General features: G+C 37.0%; 1 protein-coding gene across 1 annotated transcript in view; it reads right to left on the bottom strand.

Annotated features, from left to right (window-relative positions):
• Positions 1 to 23,038, bottom strand: part of TMEM135 (transmembrane protein 135) — a 216,582-nt gene that overhangs the window by 72,386 nt on the left and 121,158 nt on the right. The window contains exon 6 of the mRNA XM_081100133.1: positions 4,389 to 4,435. Coding sequence (XP_080956259.1) covers positions 4,389 to 4,435 — 47 coding nt within the window. The remainder of the gene's footprint in view (positions 1 to 4,388; positions 4,436 to 23,038) is intronic.

The following is a 23,038-nucleotide window of genomic DNA, read 5'->3' as shown; positions in this document are numbered from 1 at the left end:
ATCAAAGTTGTCATAATATGCTTTATGATACTGTCTATTTTAAATTAAATTATATAAAGAAAAATGAAGCTCACAACTGAAGAGGAAGACAAATAATCCAATTAAAATATAGGACTGGAATAGACACTTCCCCAAAGAGGATAAACAGATGGCCAATAGACATAAAAAAATGCTCAACATCACTAATCATCAGAAAAATGCAAATTAAACCCACAATGAGGTATCATCTCACACCTGCCAGAATGACTATCATCAATAAGTCAACAAACAACAAGTGCTAGTGAGGATGTGAAAAAAAGGAACCCTAGTACATTGCTGGTGGGAATGCAGACTGGTGCAGCCACTGTGGAAAACAGTATGGAAGTTCCTCAAAAAATTAAAAATGAAACTGCCTTATGATCCAGAAATTCTACTTCTAAGAATATATCCTATGAATTCCAAAATACCAATCAGAAAGGATATATGCATCCCTATGGTATTCACAATAGCTAAGATCTGGAAAGAGCCCAAGTGCCCATCAGTAGATGAGTGGAAAAAAAGGCTGTGGTACATTTACACCATGGAATACTATGCAGCAGTAAAAAAGAAGGATCTATTACCCTTTGAGACAGCATGGATGGATCTGGAGAGTACTATGCTAAGTGAAATAAGCCAGTCATAGAAAGATAAATATTACATGATCTCACTTATATGTGGAATCTAATGAACAAAATAAACTGAAAAAATAGGTCCAGAGACATGAAAGCATAGAACAGACTATCAGGTATCTCAGAGGGAAGGGAGCGAGGAGGGCAGGAAGAGATTAACCAAAGAACTTACATGCATATATGTACAGCTCATGGGCACAGACAATAGTGAGGTGAAGGCCTACTGTGGGCTAAGAGCTGGGTGGAGAAGGGTATAAGAGGAAAAAGAGGATATCTGTAATACTCTCAACAATAAAAATAAATTTTTAAAAGAAGAAAAATGAAGCTTATTTATATCATTCAAAAAATATTAGTGTTCTCCAGACACAGAAACTTAATGTTGAAAATAAAACTTATGATGTTTAAAGGTATTGCTTGTTTCATTATTTTTTATGAGCAAGATTCACTGTAATAGTTTCAGAACAGCGTTTGTGTTGTTGAGTCTTTCTTTTGCTTCTCAATTAAAACAAAAAAGAGCTAGTAGTTCAGAAGAAACATTTCTTTTCTCCACAAGATGCTGGGAAGATCCTAGTGAAGCCTGAATCAACGACTATGATGAATTCTTTGGCTTGCGAAAATGTGGGTTGCTTTACCCATAAACACACATTTGGAAGTAAAGAAATGTTTTAAAGGGGTGCATGAGACAAAGTATTCTATCACGTTTTCAACCATGACTTCTGCTTGGCCTGAATTGCAAGTGACAGACAATGCTCTATGGTGAAGCTAAGATAACAACATACAAAATAATAAATCATTGAACAAAAGCGTCAGAGCAATTATGAAGTATGCTCACTAGGGTTACACAGAGAGCCTTTGTCTTTCAAAACATCTTCCAAATATTATAGTATGTGTTGGTATCAAGACAGCCTATGGCTGGATGGGCAGCTGGTTAAGAGCTAGAAGAAAACTAGAACTCTCTCTTCACATGTGACCTTTATTTAACCCAAGCCTCTACAGAGTTCCCAGGATTCCATCTGAATGTGAGCCTTATTTCTGGCATACAGATTGAAAATTGAGATCACCATGTATTGTATGAGATAATGTATGTGAAAATAATCATACCTGTAAAAGAAAGCAATTAAAAACTGCAAAAGTATATTTTCTCTACACGTTTTAATAACCAATATTTCATTACTAAAAACATTGTAAGTAAATTCATACAATAAATATTTATGGAACGATTTCCTCAAGTTTTTCTTTAAAAAAAATTGGACCATTTTCTCTATATTGAAAGGGGGTCTCATTTCCCTTTTTCCACATTTATGGGTTAGAATAAAAACACAAGTTAACTCATTTCTAACATAAAATATTTCTCTTATCCTCTTCGCAAAAGAGATGACCATAAATGGAGTCCTGGGGACAATATTATTTGATATTTACTTATCAAATGTCATGCAATTAGAACTAAAATGATTGTTAATAAATGGAATAAATGTGTCCTCAAAATATCTATATTTACAATAAAATGAATCTTAACAATAAAATATTGTAATGAAATTGGACTTGCTAACTGTTATGTACAATATTATTTGTTCATTCCAAACAAACATATAACATTGTTTTATTTGGTTGCAGTACTTTATAAATAGTTTTACTTTACCATTTACCAAACACATTTGGTTGAGTTATTCAAACTAACTTCTGCCAAGAACATTAGGAATTTGGTGATAGTGCTTCTTTTAGGAGAAAAACAACCCCTTTCCTCAGAAAATTGAAAATGTTTATCTTGGCAGTAAAACCTTATATTGAGCCTTCTGGAAAGTATTTTAAATTGTTGTTTCTGTTACTGAAACAGGAAAAGGCTCTGCAGCTCTGCACCAAAATACATATTTATAGGGTTGATTTTCTTTCTACACCAAAAATACTAGGTTGATGGCAGCAATTTTCAAAGAACCATGCTAAAAATTGAGCATTATCACTATATTCAACACACAATTTATTTGTTAAGCCTCAAAAACTTCTGATGACTGAAAAATGCTAAATGTTGACGAAATATGCTGTCTTCCGGTGCCATATTGGAAAGGGTTATTTTATTTAACTACCTGTTCTGTTAGGAATTTTAACAAAAAGAAAATTTGCTTGATATTATACTTTTCTCTTGTGTATATATAAAAAATATGTTTCTAAGTTTATATCTTTTTTACATTTTCCCCACCAGGTATGCTTTATCTTCAGACAAAACAGAACAGAAATAAACCACATAAACTTTTGCAATATTGTCCTAATAATGTGTCTTTATATGATTATGAAGTTTGGGAAAATTGACAAAAATCAAATAGTTTGCTATTAACTCCTCTACCCTGGCCCTAAATTATTAAAATATGAGACAACAGAAACTGTACGGTATGCATGAGGCTGTATTAAAATGGCAGGTCAAACAATTTCACAAAAACCACCAGATAGCTTCAATGATTTTTCTGTCATTATTAACCGCCATAAAATATTACATATCCCATTACCAACCCTTTGCAGATCAAGTTGAAACTTTATCTATTTTTCTTCCTTCTAACAGCCTGGCTGTCCCTTTATAAAAATAATAACATCATCACTTTATATTTGCATAACATTTTTTATGAAGTTAAAATGTGCTTAACAAATATTTGTTTAGGAGGTTCTGGCAGGGAATTAGTTGTTCAAAAATTCTGGTATGGTTAAATTATCTCATTTAGGTTAAAAAAAGTAAAATATCTACCAAATATGTCTTATTAAAATCCATAACTGCCTTTGTCAATTAAATACAAATTTTAATTTTAAAAGCCTGGTCTTTCCTCCTGTGACTGAATTCTGCTTAAATCGAGAAACATCAAGAAAGGGTCTATTCAAATGAGTGCAACAGGAGTAAACTAAATGGGAATTACGGTCTTACTGAAAAGGAAGACTATGAAGAAGTGGACTCTTCCTGAACAAAAATCCTATTATCATGCTGCTATGGTTATGTAACAATGACAGACATCCTTTTCATTGGCACTAAAATCTTGAGCCATCCTAACACTCCCCCTTATTCCTCAAAGTCTCAGTGTCAATGAAAAATACAGCTCTGGCCCTGACCGGTTTGGCTCAGTGGATACAGCATCAGCCTGCAGACTGAAGGGTCCCAGGTTCGATTCCAGTCAAAGGCATGTGCCTTGGTTGTGGGCACACCCCCGGTGGGGGGTGTGCAGGAGGCAGCTGATCGATGTTTCTCTCTCATTGATGTTTCTAACTCTCTATCCCTCTCCCTTCCTCTCTGTAAAAAATCAATAAAATATTTTTTAAAAGAAAAAAGAAAAGAAAAATACAGCTCTGACAAGCTAATTTAATATTTGAAAGGCTATGATTAATGTGCTAGGTTACCTTCACAGAAGACTTAGATTAAACCCTACCATCACTTTTTCTTCTTTAAATTTAAACTGTTAACTGTATTATAAGAATATCTGAAATTAGGTCAGAAAAAAACACCTATCAGAATTTGAGGACTACTAATTTACATATTCAGCTCTCACATTCTATAAGTAGAATGTGAACAAATAAATCTCCATTCCCTCTTTCTCTATTTACTAAGGAGCGGTGATTTACCTCAACCACTCTAGAAACAATGCAAAACAAAACCCATGCCACTCATGGGACACAATTATTTGGGTAACACTTTAGTTACATGGTTGATGAGAATTACAAAGAAGCACTGTTTTTTCTATTAAAATGAGTAGGTGTAACAGAACATACCTGAAAAAGAACATGTACATGGCAGCTGTGATGCAGAACAAAAGGACCTATAACAAGGAGAAAACACATTACTTGCAAATGAACACTGACATTGTCATCGGGCTGTCTAAAAAGCCAAATGCCTACTATTAAATCTTGTACCTGAGACAATTTAAAGATGTGCAAAAGTAGTCATACATCTTTCATTCTCTACATTTCAAATAAACTGTATTAAGGTAATAAAGAGTGTATATATATATATATACATACATATATATATATATATATATATATATATATGCATGCTGTAATTACATGTATGTCTGTATATAGACTGAGCAGAAGGATAATACAGTTCAAAAAAGAACAGCCAATTTTTAAAATTATCTCTAAGAATGCCATAAAAAATAATGAAATCTTGCCATCTACAACAATATGGATGGACTTAGAGGGTATTATGTTAAGTGAAATAAGTCAGACAGAGAAAGACAAATACTATATGATTTCACTTATATCAGGGATCTAAAAGTCAAAATAAATGAAAGAACAAAACACAAACAAACTCTCATAGAGAAGACAAAATAATGGTTGCCAGATTTTGGAAGGGGGTGGGGTTTGGAAGGTGGGGTGAACAAAGTGAAAGAATTAAGAAGTATAAATTGGCAGTTATAAAAATAGTCATGGAGATGAAAAGTACAGTTTAGGGAATATAGTGAATAATATTGTAATTACTATGTGTGGCATCAGGTAGGTACTTGACTTAGTGGGTTGATCCCTTCTTAAGTTATATAAATATCTAATCACTATGTTGTACACCTTAAACTAATACAATATTATATGTCAACTGTAATTGTAAAAACAAACAAACAAAAAAAGAATGCCTAAAGAAGCAAGTTTTTAAAAAGACAATGGCTTTTATAATTAAATCAGCAAATCCTATCTAATAAAAGACAAAAAGGGTAATTAACCGTATCTCCGCTACACTTCCCATTGGCTAATCAGGGCGATATGCAAATTAACTGAAAACAAAGATGGCGGCAGGCAGCCATGCAGCTGAAGCGAACAAGAGGCTTGCTTGCTCCAGTGATGGAGGAAGCCAAGGTTCCCCGCCTGCCACGGCCCGGCTTTGAGCTCTGGAAGCAACAATCTTTCAATTATAGAAGCTAAACAAACCCCAGATACCTGCATTCAGCTGGCTGCGGCCTCAGAGCTGGGAGCGCCAGTGAAGGGAACAATGTTTCAATTGTAGAAGGTAAATAAATCTCAGAATAAAAAAAAAAAAAAAAAAAGGAGAGACTGGGAGCTTCAGTCGCTGACCAGCCTGAAAACGGCCCTCAGCCCCTCATCCATGCTGGCCAGGCACCCAAGCAGGACCCCCACCCTGATCCCGGACACCCTTCAAGGCAAACCAGCCGGCCCCCACCCGTGCACCAGGCCTCTATCCTATATAGTAAAAGGGTAATATGCAAATTGACCCTAACAGCAGAAAGACTGGTCACTATGACACACACTGACCACCAGGGGGCAGACGCTCAATGCAGGAGCTGCCTTCTGGTGGTCAGTGCACTCCCACATGGGGGAGCTCTGCTCAAACACAAGCCAGGCTGATGGCTGCCAGTACAGCGGTAGTAGTGGGAGCCTCTCCTGCCTCCTCAGCAGCGCTAAGGATGTCTGACTGCAGCTTAGGCCTGCTCCCTGCTGGCAAGTGGACATCCCCCAGAGGGCTGCCGGGCTGCCAGAGGGATGTCTGATTGCCATGTTAGGCCCAATCCCCCGGGGAGCGGGCCTAAGCCAGCAGGTAGTCATCCCCCGAGGGGTCCCAGGCTGCGAGAGGGCACAGGCCGGGCTGAGGGACCCTTCTGCCCCCCCACACCCCTGTGCACAAATTTTTGTGCACCGGGCCTCTAGTATATCATAATATTTATTCACTATTACATTAAGATGACCATATTTTTTAAAATGTAAAATACAGTCAGTCCAGTTGTCAACCAATTCTAATCAATAAGAAAAGCTCCTAAAATATATAATCATCTTTTGTGGGATATAAACCAGCTATTGAAATTTCTTCTAAAAGCAGGCATCAGAACATAGTAAATGTGGATTAAAGCTCCCCTCAAACCTACCATACTAAGTACACAATATACTAAGATGTATATGGAAAGAATCCAGAACCCAAGTCCTGACAAAACCTGAGTTATTCCAACACAGTTTTTCTCTTTACTCTCTGTGTTTTATTTTAGATCATTCTACTGTTATGCCTTCAAATTTACTGGAATCAACCTACTTCATTAATTTCAATTTAATTTTGTAATTAAATATTTTTATAGCTCCATTTTCTTTCCATTGTTGGCTTATGTTAGTGTTTGTTTTAGGGTTTATAGTTTACATCTTTAAATTGATAGTTTTCATTCAAGTGATAGTATACCACTTACCATGTAATACAGAAACTTGCGATACTACTGATATTCTTCCATTTGTTCCCTTTGTTCAATATTTATGATAATATTCTTTACTCTGAAATCTATTTTATCTGATAGTAACAGTTTCCAGTCTGGCTGGTAGAAACAGACACTATTGCTGCTGCTATTTGAGTACCAAGCACTTAGGTAAGGATCTACAGTGCTTCCAGGTTAGCTTTCCTTGTACTGTGGCGTTTTCCTCAGTTACATGCCCTAATTAGTAATCAGCCGAGTACTTTCTCTCTAATCTTTTGTTCTGTAAACTCTATCTGGCATGGTCTACTCTCCACTCTGTTTCCTCAACTCAGAAAGTCCTCTAGACTTTGTCTGCACGCCTCCTCTTTAATCCATGCCTGGAAACTCTCTCAATGCATGGCTAGCGTAACCATAGGGCTCATTTTTTCTGTTCCCTATCTCTCAGGGATCTCTTCCCTTCAGTGTTCAATGTCCACTGTTTCAGATGTTTTACCTGCATTTGAATTGTTTCACTTGCCACAGAACTGTTAATAGCTCATAGGCAGAAGCAGAGTGTGGTTACTTAACTTTAAATTAATTTAAATGAAACAATATTAAAATTCAGTTTCTCATTCACACTAGTCACATTTCATATAATCAACAGCCACATGTGGCAGTAGGTACTGTACTATATAAAACAGACACAGGACATTATCTGTAATTGCAAAGAGTTCCCTTAGACCTGTCTGGCTAGTGAATCACATTTTCACTGTACATTTAAGTGCTAATGTTATAACACTTAAAATATTCAAACATTAGCTATCAGGTATAAATCTGCACACATCTATTTTTATATTTTACACTTTTATGTCTAAGCACCTAAAATTAACACTAATATCACAATTCACACATTTGTGAAAATAATAGAATACAAGTTATTACATAAATTGTAAAAATTAAATGAGATAACATATGTAAAGCCTAATAGAGTGACTAGTAAATGCTCAATAAGTGAAAGCTATTAACATGAAATAATTTCTCTGTGCTTCCCTTCCACTTCATAACCACTGTACGGTATACTTAAACTGGATAAGTAATTTTAAAATTGCTATTTTCACTTTAATTTTTTTAAAAATATATTTTATTGATTTTTTACAGAGAAGAAGGGAGAGGGACAGAGAGTCAGAAACATCGATGAGAGAGATCGATCAGCTGCCTCCTGCACACCCCCCACTGGGGATGTGCCTGCAACCAAGGTATATGCCCTTGACCGGAATCGAACCTGGGACACTTGAGTCCGCAGGCTGACGCTCTATCCACTGAGCCAAACCAGTTCAGCATCACTTTAATTTTTTAACATTTTTAAAAATCAAAAGTTATGTAAGGTCTACTACAATATAGCTGAACCTCAAGAACATTATTTTAGTGAAAGAAGCCAGTTACAACTGACCACATGCCATATGATACCATTTATATAAAATTCCAGATTATACAAACCTATTTACAGAAAGTGGAATAATTAATATCTAGAGCAGCGGTACTCAACCTGTGGGTCGCAACCCCTTTCGGGGTCCAACAACCTTTTCACAGGGGTCGCCAAAGATCATCGGAAAACACATATATAATTACATATTGTTTTGTGATTAATCACTATGCTTTAATTATGTTCAATTTGTAACAATGAAATTGGGGGTCACCACAACATGAGGAACTGTCTTAAAGGGTCGCAGCATTAGGAAGGTTGAGAACCACTGGTCTAGAGCTAAGGAAGTGAGGGTGATAGGGTTTGTTTACTAATGATACAAAGTTTTTCCTGGGGCCAATGAAAATGTTATAAAATTAGGTTGTATGGATAGCGGCACAGCTCTGTAAATGTACTAAACACCCATGAAATTGACACTACAAACTGATAAATTTTATAGCATATAAATTTCATCTCAAAAAACATTATTAAAGCTGACACTTTTAAGGCATGTACATGATTGACACTAAATTCAAAACAATAATAAAAGTACAATGAAAAGAAAGTGCCCTTCCATTCCAGATCTCTGGTATCATATCTGTGTAGAATTCTCCCACCTCCTCTCTCTCTCTCTCTCTCTCTCTCTCTCTCTCTCTCTCTCTCTCTCTCTCTCATATGTACATACATTTGTACACAGACACCAATTTAATAAAAACATGTTTTATACTTTTTGATTTTGCACATATACAAAAAATGCTGGTTTACTCAACAGTCTACAAATAGCTATTTAGAGGAGATGAAATAAATATTGAATACCAAAGTACACTTTGTAAACATGTACACTTATATCACTTAAATTCTTAGAGCTGGATTCACTGCATAGAAGGACAGGTGCATTTTTAATGTGACACACTCCCATTAACATATATGAAAATAGCTATTTCCTTAGACTAGAATTTCCCTATGCCCACAAAAACTGAGATTTATCAAACTGTCTTATCCTTATCAAACTGATGGGTAAAATAAAAGATACATTATGGGTTTATTCTTCTTATGAGTGAAATGAGCACTGCAGGTTTATAAACCTTTTTGTTTGTTGTTTGATCAGCTGGTTTAACTTCTTCATATCATTTGCCTATTTTAGGATTGATCTTTTAGAAACCATTTTTATTTATTTATTTAAATATATTTTTATTGATTTCAGAGAGGAAGGGAGAGGGAGAGATAGAAACATCAATGATGAGAGAGAATCATTGAATGGTTGTCTCCTGCACATCCCCTACTGCGGATAAAGCCCACAACCCAGGCATGTGCCCTGACAGGGAATCTAACTGGGACCTCCTGGTTAATAGGTTAATGCTCAACCACTTAGCCACACCAGCCAAGCAGAAACCTTTTTTTAAAAAAAACTGATTATACTTCTATGAAATCCTAGGAATAATTTCATTATTAGCTATTTCTATGAAGAATATGGGTGGTTAGATAAAAGTAATCATGTAAAGGAAATCTCATAAAGTATTAAGTCAAAACATTTTAAGTCAATAGTGTACAGAAAGTACGCTATATAATAAAAGGGTAATATGCAAATAGACCAAATGGCAGAACAACCAACCAACCAATCAAAGCGTAATATGCTAGTGATATGCTAAGGCTGCTCAACCGCTCGCTATGACATGCACTGATCACCAAGGGGCAGACAGTCATCTGGTCAACCAGTCGCTATGACGTTCACTGACCACCAGGGGACAGATGCTCCGACTGGTAGGTTAACTTGGGGTCGGCCAATCGGGACTGATTGAGATGGGCCGGGCATGCCCTGGAGCCCTCCCGTGGTCCCTCCCCAGCCCGATTGTGCACCGGTGGGGTCCCTCAGCCTGGCCTGTGCCCTCTCACAATCCAGGACCCCTCGGGGGATGTCGGAGAGCTGGTTTCAGCCTGATCCCTCAAGCCACTCCCCTTGGGAGGGCACCAGATGCAAGGCTCATGGCTAGTGAGTGCTGCTATGGCAGCGCCAGCCTCTCCTGATTGGGATTGGGTGCAAGCCCGCGGTAAGGACAGTGGGGCCAGGATGAGTGGGAGTGGCAGGTAGGAGCTGCAGGCGGTGTTGGACTGTGTTGGGTTTCGGACTGATCCCTGAAGGTCACCCAAAGGGACCTTACCCGTACATGAATTCGTGCACTGGGTTCCTACTCTATATATATAAAAGCCTAATATGCAAAGTGTCCCCTTGGGAGTTCCATTGCTTGCTATGACTTGCGCTGACTACCAGGGGGCAGTGTGAAATGAAGGAAGGCCCCGGCCGGCAGCCGGGGAAGGGAGGCCCTGGCTGGTAGCCGGCAGCCAGCAGCTGCTAGGGACTGTACCCGTGCACGAATTTCATGCACTGGGTCTGTAGTAACAAATAATGTGAAAGTAAAGTTCATTTAGGTGAAAAATACTGTTTTCTCTGGAATGACTTTTCAGGAAGTGACAGATTTATAATACATGGGTTCCTGTTACAGAACTTACAAAACTCACATAAAAAAAACAACCACCCTATACTACTGCTGTCTTAACTGTGGCATGTAAAATTATATGAAAATTATCCCTTTTCAATGTTCTAAAAAAGAAACTATATCGCAATATATAAATACTTTACATTCCTAAAAATAACCAGAAACACAACAAATGTGAATACAGCTCAATGTGAATATGGCATCATACAGAAAGCTGTTTTTAACATTTATGCCACAAAATGGTTAAAACATACAAACTGAAAGCATTTTAACATCTATTAGAGACCTTAATAGATGGTGCATTTAACTACTTCCTACCACAGAACTCTTCTGCTTTTCTTCAGCATAATCAATTAAATGGTCTTTGTCCCTGATCACAGTGCCTTTGACTGCTCCTTGAGTGTCCAAAGACAATGATGTCCTTTGCTGCCTGGTCTTTAATACTCATCAAGCCCATTTCCCCCCACATTCATTGAGCCCTCTTCTATCTATTATTCAAACAAATTTTGAATCTTATCTGTTTTCTGGAAAAGAAGTAATACATCTCCTTTTGCCCCAAGTGTACTATATTCATACTAGAGGCCCAGCACACAAAATCATGTGCGAGTAGGGTCCCTAGGACTAGCCTGCGATCAGGGCCATGCCCACTGCCCCACACCGCCCTGCTTGCCGCCGTCACCCCGTGACACTCCTCAATGCTCCCCGCCCTGCGACGCTCCCCGCCCCATGACACTCTGCGACGCTTGCTGCTGCCCTGTGATGCTCACAGCAGCTCGCCACTGGACGCTCACCACTGCTTGCCACCCATTGCCTATCACCACTCAACAGTCCCCAGTCCCACCCTGCCTCCATGCCCTGTTCACCATGCTGGGAGTGAAGCCTGCAGGGCAGGGTGGGGAGGAACGGAGAGGTGGTCAATGCACCTCACCGCAACTGGTCAAGCGGTCGTTCCATTCATTACCCTATGGTCCTGGCCTTTTATTATATAGGATTTTAGCAAGGTAACCACCCACCCATTCACAAAAATTGATTTGGTGTCTATGTGTTTTCACTACTTTGTGACTCAGCAAGCCAAAGGGAGAGAGACACAGAGGTATGCTCTGGACTATCATGAGCCCACAAGATCTTTGAGTGAAACAGAATAGACAAGGAACCATAAGTTCTCACCATCGTTTATATATTTTATCAGTACTTGCTATTTTGCCAGCATATTAGGAAAACAAATCCACATAATACTTAATTCCTATTGCCCTTATGTGGTCAGTGTAGTGGAAATGCAGGCGTATTAGCAAATCATTCCAATAAAATATACTTTTAGAATATTTACACTGCATTCTATAAAGGTACGCACCAATACATCTGATTATTATTTAGATTACTCAATATGTTAGGCAATGCTCTTTTTGGTTGTCTGTACTTAGAACATAAAGTCCCAAAGGGCAGAGTCTTTACTTTACCAAACTTCATGCATGTGTGATTCTTGATATATAAGGCTTTCCATAATGATGTTAGTTTTCATTTATAGCAACCATCTTTCAAAAAACTAAATAGTAGCCCTAACCGGTTTGGCTCAGTGGATAGAGCGTCGGCCTGTGGACTGAAGGGTCCCAGGTTCGATTCCGGTCAAGGGCATGTACCTTGGTTGTGGGCACATCCCCAATACAGGGTGTGCAGGAGGCAGCTGATTGATGTTTCTAACTCTCTATTCCTCTCTGTAAAAAAATCAATAAAATATATATATTTTTAAATTAAAAATAAAACTAAATAGTACTCCCATTCATAAACTGTACTTTAATGTCCATTAAACATTTTCAACTTTTCTGAAAACACATGGTCTCTGGGGGAAAACATTTTTATTGGATAAATAAGCATTATCACAATTTGTAAGGTATTTATTTTGACTTTGAACACACAACATATTACCACAATATTGATTTGCTTCAGCTAACACATAATTTTCAGCAGCACTATTCTCAAATTAAAAAGCTATATATTATTCTGTAATTATAAAAATCCTTACATAATTCAAATCACTTAATATATAGCCCATCTTTTTAATCTGCCCCTTTGTTTCAAATTAGCAGTTTTATTATTGATTTTTTTTTTAAGGTTTCCCTTCCTTGACAAAACAAATACAGGAAAAATACAAAATATCTTATAAGAATTCAGGGCCACATACGTCAGACTAGAATTAAGAAAGATGTCTTAGGTTTCCAAATTTAAGATTATAAACTTAATCAAATCACTTTCATTTTTTAAGCCTTAAATTTTTCATCTTTAAATAGTTAGATTAATCTGTATGATAATTCTGAACTCCACAATTCTATGATTCTATAAGTCCTTTTTTTTTAGTACACAGCCAAATTATTTTAAAGCAAAATGTCACTAATATAGAGACCAATCTCATAAAAATACGTATATTTTACATAAAAATATAAACAAACGTGTACATATATTCACCTATACATATGTTAAGCAGATGAAAGTACTTGTTCTTACTGAACTGAATGTAATTAAGGAAAATTACATTAAATATGCCAAACGCTTGGGCCTTGTCTCTGCCTTGCACTGCTCACCATTCTTGATTTATACCTCAAGGTCAGCAAACAGAGTCTGACAACATATTAACCTTGAAATTTTCCAGTTGTAGAAACAGTTAGGTTAGATAGTGACTGGGGAGTACAGACTATATGACACCCTTTCCTTTTATGGTAACTGGGTAAGCTGCTTGTCTTCCATGAAAATAAAACAATGTATATAACTATAGAAAATGTCAATAGGTAATAACTAATACAGCCTAGAAGTTACATTCCTCTTTACAACAAAAGTCTAATTCTGCTGGCAGATTTTTATAAAATATACAGCTTTAAAACAATTCACTATTTTAAACTTTACAGATAAAAGATCATATGAAGAAAACGTCAGTCTTCATTAAAAACTTAAAAAATAATATGCAAATTCATTCATTGAACAAAATACTCACTGAAAGTATATTCTTAGAACTGAAGTTATAAAAGTCAGTTATTCACTTGATTCCCATTTCTATTCTATCATGTAAAGAAAATGCAGTTATTGGAAATAAAGGATGGCAATGACTTATATTTAAAAATTATCAACATTGTCAGCTGCTCCTTTCCTTTTGCATATCCATTTCTCTCTTTGGTCATTAAAAGTCATTAAAATGCAATTCAAAATAAACAGAAAAGGAAATAAATATGTAGAGGAACAGTATGAAGCCAAGAGAAACCATGGAAAAGTTTAGATAGTTAGTAAAGGTAAATCAAGAAAATAAAAAGGACTAGAGAACACGGACAAGAGGAAAGCAGAGGAATAAAATAGATAATAAACTATTATTGGTTAACTAGAGGCCTGGCGCACGAATTTGTGCACAGGTGGGGTCCCTTGGTCTGGTTGCCAATTGCGGCTTGCCAGACAGGGGAAGGGACCGCGGGAGGTTGGCCAGCTGCAGGAGGTTGGCTGTGGGAGCACACTGACCACCCAGCTGGCTGGGGGGAGGGATCGTGGGAGGTTGGCCGGCCATGGGAGCGCACTGACCACCAGGGGGCAGTTCCTGTGTTGAGCATCTGCCCCCTGGTGGTCAGTGCATGTCACAGCAATTGGTCGATTGGTCGACCGGATGTAACAGTTGCTTAGGCTTTAATATATATAGATAGTGCCAGGCACTGTATAAGGTGTTTTAAAAATATTATCTCTACTCCTAACAATAGCTCTTCAGCTGGGTTTTTTAAATCACTCCCATTTTAAAGATGAGGAAATTGGACTCATAAGATAAGTTACTCACCTAAACCACAGAATATTTAAGAAGCTAAATTGCCGAAACCGGTTTGGCTCAGTGGATAGAGCGTCGGCCTGCAGACTGAAAGGTCCAAGGTTTGATTCTGGTCAAGGGCATGTACCTGGGTTGCGAGCATATCCCCAGTGGGAGATGTGCAGGAGGCAGCTGATCAATGTTTCTCTCTCATCGATGTTTCTAACTCTCTATCTCTCTCCCTTCCTCTCTGTAAAAAATCAATAAAATACATTTAAAAAAAAAAAAGAAGCTAAATTAAGACTCAAAGCTAGGACTACTTGATTTCAAATTCGAGGCTTTTAATTACACCCGTCAGCCTTTAGAAAATATTTTATTCTTATTAATGTTGATTTAGTGGTTACTGTGCTTCCAAGGTTAGTCCCCATAATGATTCCTTTGTGTTTTTTTTACCAGTATCTATCATTAAAAAGGAAGTAAGGGGAGAACCTTTCAAAGTTCAGTATTACGTCATTAAAATATTAGTGTAACAACAACATCATGTGTTTAATTCCAAGGTCCATGAGCTGTCTTGGATTTCTCTCTGAGATTCCTTTGAAATCTCCCATTAAAGAATTACAGTTTTTACGAAATATTTTCATCACAACAGATAAACCAGTGAGTTAAGATATAGTCTCCAAGTCAAAGAACTCACTGTTTACATTACAAACCAGGTTTAAGAAAAGCAAAGGTGTCCAGCCAACATAGCTCAATGGTTGAGCATCAACCTATGAACCAGGAGGTCACGGTTTGATTCCCAGTCGGGGCACATGCCCTGATTGTGGGCTCAATCCCCAGTATGGAGCATGTAGGAGGCTGCCATATCAATGATTCTCTCTCATCATTGATGTTCCTATCTCTCTCTCCCTCTCCCTTCCTCTCTGAAATCAATAAAAATATTTTTTTAAAAAGAAAAAGTGATAAGAAAACTCCATAATCCTCAAAACTTCTATAAAGTACTTATCCTACTAAAGAAACACAGATCTAAGAAATATACTTTTGAATTTCCAAATAAGTAAATCTAAGTATTACAATAAAAAACTAAAAACCTTTACATATAAAGTGAGAAGATACAAAAGTTGCATGAGCCCGTTTTCCAATATGTTTACATAACTATGTGTAAGACACCATCATTCTTTACCTTAATGCTGCCAAACAAGTTACTTTTTCAATTCAGAAAACAAAACAAACAAAAACCTCACATGTCATTAAGCACATGGAGGAGGAAGAGAAAGGTTTTAAATGAACTCAGAGCAAAGTTAAAGCTGAAAAAATATTGTGTTTTCAGCAGGGCAAAGTAGACGGGTCACCCAAGTGAAACCTTATTATTATAAGTAAGACAATTTGTAGTAAGTTAGTTATTCTCATCCAAAGGTTAGCATTCCCATTAACCTCAAATAAGAACCAGGCTTAGGGTGATATTATGTTTTTCTCTCAAAGACATTACAAAAATAAATAAATAAGAGCTTCCAGATTACTTGAGAGAGATCACAGCAGGGCCACAAATAACACGAGGCAGTATGGCAGTTCAAATGTCTATCTATCACTTGATAAAGGCAAGAAAGACTATTTGAGTGAGGGTTATTTTAAATGTAACTAAGGTGGCCAGTAAGACAGCACTTGTTCACTATTCCACCAAGCCACACTGTACTATGGACAAAAAGCCAACAACTGCTCTCCAGCTGAGTTCCACATTTTAACTGTCCACTGAGAACCAACTCAATGCCAATGTATAATCCCCCCTAAACATGGCCACCAGCAACAAATAGAAAAATATGTAATATCTTTACTGTTGTTTTGAACACAGCATATGAAAATTGTACTCATGTCCTGGTATAATGGAATGTCACTTAGTTCTCCAAAATGGTGTGTTCTGAGCCCACACTCAAGCCAGCTGTCAGTTTTTTGGGCATATGCTCATTCCAGAATCCATCTGAGAAAATCCCTCCTCAATTAGGCATGGCATTGCTCAGATGAGTCTTGGTTCTCACTATTTCTATCCAGCTGCAGATTCCTCTCTGCATTCTCAGTTCCTACCGACTCCCAACTCTTCAGGAAGGAAAGGTCCAGAACTAATGGGTTTTCTTTTGCTAATGAAAATTTTTAAAGTTTTAAAGGACAATTAAAGTAATCATTACCTCTACAAAAAAGGGAGGGGGGGGGGGTGCAGGGTAGCAAATGCTTAAACTCTGACTCAAATAAACTGTAAGATATATTTCAGTCATCTCTTCTAAACTTTATACACACATAAGATTTTTCCTTTTGAACCCCCATCCTTATTAAGGAAACACTTTAGATCAGTGATTTTCAATTAGTGTGCTGCAAGAATTTTTAAAAACATACAATACCTGACTATTTAGTCAGGGGCACTGACCTCTTTTCCCTTATATTGTCAAACAAAAAAACAACAGCCAATATCAACAACAACCATCCAGAGTGAAAGAATCAAAATTATACCTATTTTTTGTCAGATCGGCAAAAAATATATTTTTTGGTATCCTGCACAATTTTAGTAGTTTACGTGTGCCACGAGGTGAAAAGGGTTGGAATTGCTGCTATAGGTCAAGGCCTCTTAGCTTTGTTGGACCACCTTTTTTCTATGCTTTTTTTTTCCCCTCCAAATCACCAAGATGGATTCACTGTCAAATTTATCACTAAGAGACATAATGATATTGAAATACATAGCTTTTCAAATGATCTACAAAAGTACTTAACAATTTATAGGTAAGAATGTGATAAAAATAAAAAAAAATCACTATTGATACTTTTAAAATATTTTATTTTTTTTACAACCAACGTCAATTTTGCTCAACATCTAATGGGTCTAGGGCAAAGAGAAGGATCTTAAATGTTTATCTATTCTGTTCAAACAGTAAAAATAAATTAAGAATAAAAAGAAAGATAAAAACTTAGCACAACTGTAAAATCAAATTTTATCCAGGATTAGCTACACTTATGAATACCGAAATGACTAAAGAGAAGAGAGCTATAGACTGGGCTTACTTCCCTCATGCAAAGCAGAAGCTTCGTGTTCTAGTTGCATGTGGTCCACACCTCTATGAAATTTGTGTATAGCCAGGTTCAAAGATCAATCTACATGATGACACAGAACGAAGGAGGCACTCTGTGTCTGTCTAAAATCAAGATCATACCCTAGCTGGTTCAGTTCAGAGGATAGAGCATCAGCATGCCAACTGAAAGGTCCTGGGTTCGATTCCAGTCAAGGGCACATGCCCAGGTTGCAGGCTCGATCCCCAGTAGGGGGTGTGCAGGAGACAGCCAATCAATGATTCTCTCTCATCATTGATGTTTCTATCTCTCCCTCTCCCTTCCTCTCTGAAATCAATAAAAATACTTTTTAAATTAGAAAAATAAAAAATAATAACCTATATATTTAAAAGGCTAATATGCCAAGTGTCCCCTTGGGAGTTCGACAGGAAGAACGGGAGTTCGATCACTCACTATGATGTGCGCTGACCACCAGGGGGGCAGCGCAGAACATGGCAGGCGACCAGCAGCAGTGGCCGCAGGGCACTGAGGGAGCAAGGGAAGGAAGAGGCAGGGAGGCGGGGAACCTGACCGGCCCTGATCACCAGCCAGGCCTGGGGACCCTACCCATGCACAAATTTCATGCACCGGGCCTCTAGTAATAAAATAATATAAAATCAAGATCAGAATTTTAGGCACTGATATCTGGAAATGTTTGCACAAACTCTTCACCCATTAAAAGCATATTACTCTTACATTGCTAATGGCAATAATACACATTGTATGTATGCATGTGTGGATGGATAGATGGAAGACAAATGAAAGATGATAGATAGATAGATAGATAGATAGATAGATAGATAGATAGATTTGTATGTACAATACCTATTCAGAATCCTCTTATTAAAGGACAGTAGTCCCTGAACTTTCTAAATAAACTCAAAACAATGTACCTGTAAATTTAGTCTGTACCGGAAGAAAGCTCTAGCTTGTTTCTCTCTCTCCATATTACTTGTTTTTTTCACAATGCCTGCTTCTATGGGAACTAGGAGGTTTCATAATGAAGAATGTGACCCTCATACAATATTTTAGTCCCTCAATTATATTCACAATCTGATAATCATACACTCATATAGAAACTTTCATGAAAGAAAAGATAGTTTTGGTATTTTTCCTTATTTTTTCCTCCATGTCATCAAAAGCCATGGGAAGAACTGAACAAAGGTTTTCTTAAGCTTTCTCACAAGAGCATTCCCAATGGTCCCACAGTCTGTTTTAGTAGCAATTAGCATAGCTGCAGAGTTTTCGCTTCTCCAGTATTTTATGAATACATCCACATCCATTTACTTAAAAATACCAATAGCATAAATGCATACTTACTCTAGGTTACATTCCAAAGTAGTACTTTGAAAATGCAGGCTATTGGATGTATAGACATTTGGGACAGGATTTCATGGTAAATGTTTATCTATTTTGAAGCAAAAGAAACAGTCATTTTGTTCATTCATTTAAATTATAGACTTAGTTATTTCTTTCATCTGACTCCGATTTTTTCAAGTGGCTATTTTATTTCTTACAGTTCAGAATGTTAGATCTTCTCAAAATCACTTTCTACAAATAATAGCACACACAAAGATCTCCCTGGGATATTTCTAAAACACCATGTCTAAATCCCATTGCTGTCCACCCACAAAGTTAGAATGAGATAAACTAACAGTATATCAGCAAAGCAGAACAACTCAATATTGTTATGCTGGGAAGACGATTAGGAGTAAAATGGAGTAATACCCTCAAAAATAAGTCCTCACAACACCCAAAGAACTTTGAAACTAAGATAAATTGGCTTTCCCTGTCTTCAAAATTTAATTAGTAACAATAAACCAGACTAATTAGGGGTGGAAGCTGCAAAGTTCTAAAGAGCTTTTCTAAATGTAATTTTCTTAGTGTATTAAATGTGAGGCATGGCAAAAATTAGGTATGTGTGTATGTTAGCCAAATTTTTACATGAAAATTCTGTCTATAACTACTAGTAGTCTGATTAATATTTTAATAGGAAAGGCCCCTAAGGAAAGCAGGTGGTTCCTGGCACACAGTCTCACCATCTGAGCTATCCTAAGTACACATTCCTTCATCTCCATCAAACTAGAAGCCAAAGTATAAACTGGCATTTGTGAAAGTGTGATTTCATTTTTACAAAAAGGAAAGAGGGTAAAATAACCATTTTTTAATGAAAACTAAACATTAAAATATTGGTAATTACTCTGCCTCAAAAAATGTCATTATAACTAGACTTTGACATATATTGAGACCTACTTGAGCAAAAAAATAAATTCCCCAGCCCTGCCGGCATGGCTTAGTGTTTGAGCATCAACTTATGAACCAGAAGGTCACAGTTTGATTCCTGGTCAGGGCGTATGCCTGGGTTACAGGCTCGATCCCCAGTAAAAGGCATGCAGGAGGCAGCTGATCAATGATTCTCTCTCATCATGGATATTTCTATCTCTCTCTCCCTCTCCCTTCCCCTCTGAAATCAATAAAAATATATTAAAATAAATAAATAAATAAAAATAAATTCTCCAATTAAATATAGGCAGTACTTAGTAGTGAGTATAGTATGAGTGTATAGAAGAAAGCTTGCCCCATCACCTATGAATTTTATTTTGGATTTTTATGCCAAACTACAAATCAGAGCAGTTTATTTATATCTACTAAATTTCAACACAAACTATTGCCAGATTATTTCATTTCTATATATATATGTAAATAAAACTGAAGACTAGTTTACCTTCAAAAGTTAAATGAACTCTACCCAAGTAATTGTAGACCAGTGATGGCGAACCTATGACACGCGTGTCAGAGGTGACAACGTGAACTCATTTTTTGGTTGATTTTTCTTTGTTAAATGGCATTTAAATATATAAAATAAATATCAAAAATATAAGTCTTTGTTTTACTATGGTTGCAAATATCAAAAAATTTCTATATGTGACACGGAACCAGAGTTAAGTTAGGGATTTTCAAAATGCTGACACGCGGAGCTCAAAAGGTTCGCCATCACTGCTGTAGACCATTCTTAGTATTAATAATTTCCAGTATTTGAACTGCTTCTATTGATATTTTAGTCCATCTCTGAGTTACTAGCTCTAATTAGCTTCATAAATATGCAAGTAAATATTTTTAATGTCTCGCTTGAATTTTTATCTAAATAATTTTGAACAGATGCTATAAGTATCACATTATCTTGCAAATTTTACAATTATATAAACCTGTGAGTAGATAACCAGCCACTTGGAAACCTCCAGCAGATCACCATGGATCAATGGGAGAGAAAGAGAGATTCAGGCATTATCACCAAGAAAGGAAAGAGTATTAATATCAGTAGGTGTATTCATTTTTCAGATTATCTAGATAACAGAGAACAGATGTTGAAGAAACAGGGCCCAAGGGAGCTAAATTTGATGAGACCAAGAGTCAGTAGAGAGGACAGGCCCAGAAGCGGGTACAGAGACAGGGCTTAAAAGCAATGGCTTTGATGGTGTGATGGGCATGGCAAGGAGTTGTTGGAAAGAAATGTTCCCTACTTCACCCCTTTGCCTAAGGCCAGTATTAGGCAGCCTGATCACTTCAGGCCCAGAGGGCTCTCAAAGATCAAATGGCCACCATCTAAGTTGTTCACTCAGCCAAATCCCAGTTCCTCACTCTCGGCACTGGTGACATTTGGGAGTAGATAATTCCTAATTGTGGGGGGTGAGGAGGTAGATGGTTGCCCTGTGCATTGTAGATGTTTCACAGCATCTCTGGCCTTTACACACTAGATGGCAAGAGCAGCCCTCACCAAGAATGTCCCTAAATATTGCCATAGGTCTCTTGAAGGATAGACAAAATTGCCCCCAGCTGTCACTGCTGATCTAGAGGAAGCCTAGAGGTTCTTTACTTGGACCACTCTTACAATCTTAAGCACTGATAAAACCCGGAGAACAGTCTGCTCTAACCCTTCTCTGCCACATAAATACCTTCTGTAATGACCATAAAAGGTCACCGTATAGTTTTTGCTTACAAATGCCTATAATGGGAAACTCTCAACTTTACCAGGCAACTGAATCTATGTTTCGGACAGTTCTATTTGAAATTTTTTTCTCATTATTACAGTGAAATGTGCCTTTCTCTAAATTATACCTGTAATGCCTAGTTTCATAGAAAACAAATCTTTCTTCCACAAAACAGTCCTTCAAATATAAGGTAACTTCTAAGCCTTGAGCCCTGTGTAGGTCAGAACTGCAAGGAGCACTAAACAATTCCAATCAACATTTAAGTATTCAGTGGTCAAAGAGCCCCCAAGCCATCTGATGGGGATAGAGAGAAACTGGACTATCTCCCAACTCCAGGCAGGTCCAATCCTGGATCACACATGCATTTACAAAGTTTATAAATGTTTTTGTTTGTTTCATTTAAACTTTTATATCCTCAAAAATATACCTTTAACTTATGAAATAACTTTTTTCTTTTCTAATTGTTTCCTTTATATTTAAATAGTCTGTAAATTTCTGATAAAGAGTACTACGTTTCTTAAAAAAATATCTACTCCCTCACTGGTGGACTAAATGATATACCTCCTTCAATATACTTAAACACTTCTCACTTTGCTGGTTTACTATATTCATTGCTTTTTTAGATGTAAGTTAGCCCTTAATTTTATATAAATATTTTTGTGTGTGTAATGATGCTCTGAATTCGGAGCTGTTAAATTCTAGAATATGGTTTTAAAGTATCTGATAAAATCAAAACACATAAATTCCACGTTAGAATATATATTTAGAAATAGCCTAAGGCAAAAATATTCTTATAAGACCTTAAATCATTTGTGCTTTAAGTATATAATTAACCTCACATATCCAAAACTCAACTAGCAGCAAGTCTAATTACCTAAAATGGTGGTTTTATTCTTTTAGCAAAGGAACTCTTTGTGCAAATAAAATCAAACCTAAAAAAAATTATAAGTAAGATAAATGAATGTAGAAATGTTCTGCCTGAGGTACTGCTTACACTGTCCCCCATACCACACTGCACAGTAGTTCCTGGGAGACTCTGCAAACCTCTGTGAAATGTGTGATGAATATCTTAGAAAATACTATCTTTACAGAGAGTAAAAAAGAGGGGTAAGGGAGCGGGGAGGGAAAGTCACTGTACCCTTCCTCCTAAACCCAACCTTAAAAGAACATCAGAGACAGAAAAGAGCGATGCCACCACAACCACACAGTTGATGTGCAGCAAAATATCCCAGGTCCTCTCTCCAAGTAATTCTCTCCTTGTTCACATATCACCCTAGCTATATGGGTTAAGTGATTTTCAAAAACAAAGCAAATTCAGCATAGGAGGGAAAGAAAAGAGGGGATAGCGGAGAGAGGCATAAAAACAATAATGAATAGTTAAAAGTAAAATTTAAAAAAATTGGTAAGAATGATACATTGTGTGCAAAGTTGGCCACAACAATTTATTACATCCCT

The sequence above is a fragment of the Myotis nattereri genome (assembly GCF_964212035.1).
Source record: "Myotis nattereri genome assembly, chromosome: 9".
Lineage (NCBI taxonomy): Eukaryota > Metazoa > Chordata > Mammalia > Chiroptera > Vespertilionidae > Myotis > Myotis nattereri.
Note: the sequence above shows the minus strand (reverse complement) of the source record. Positions and strands in the feature narration are given on the sequence as shown.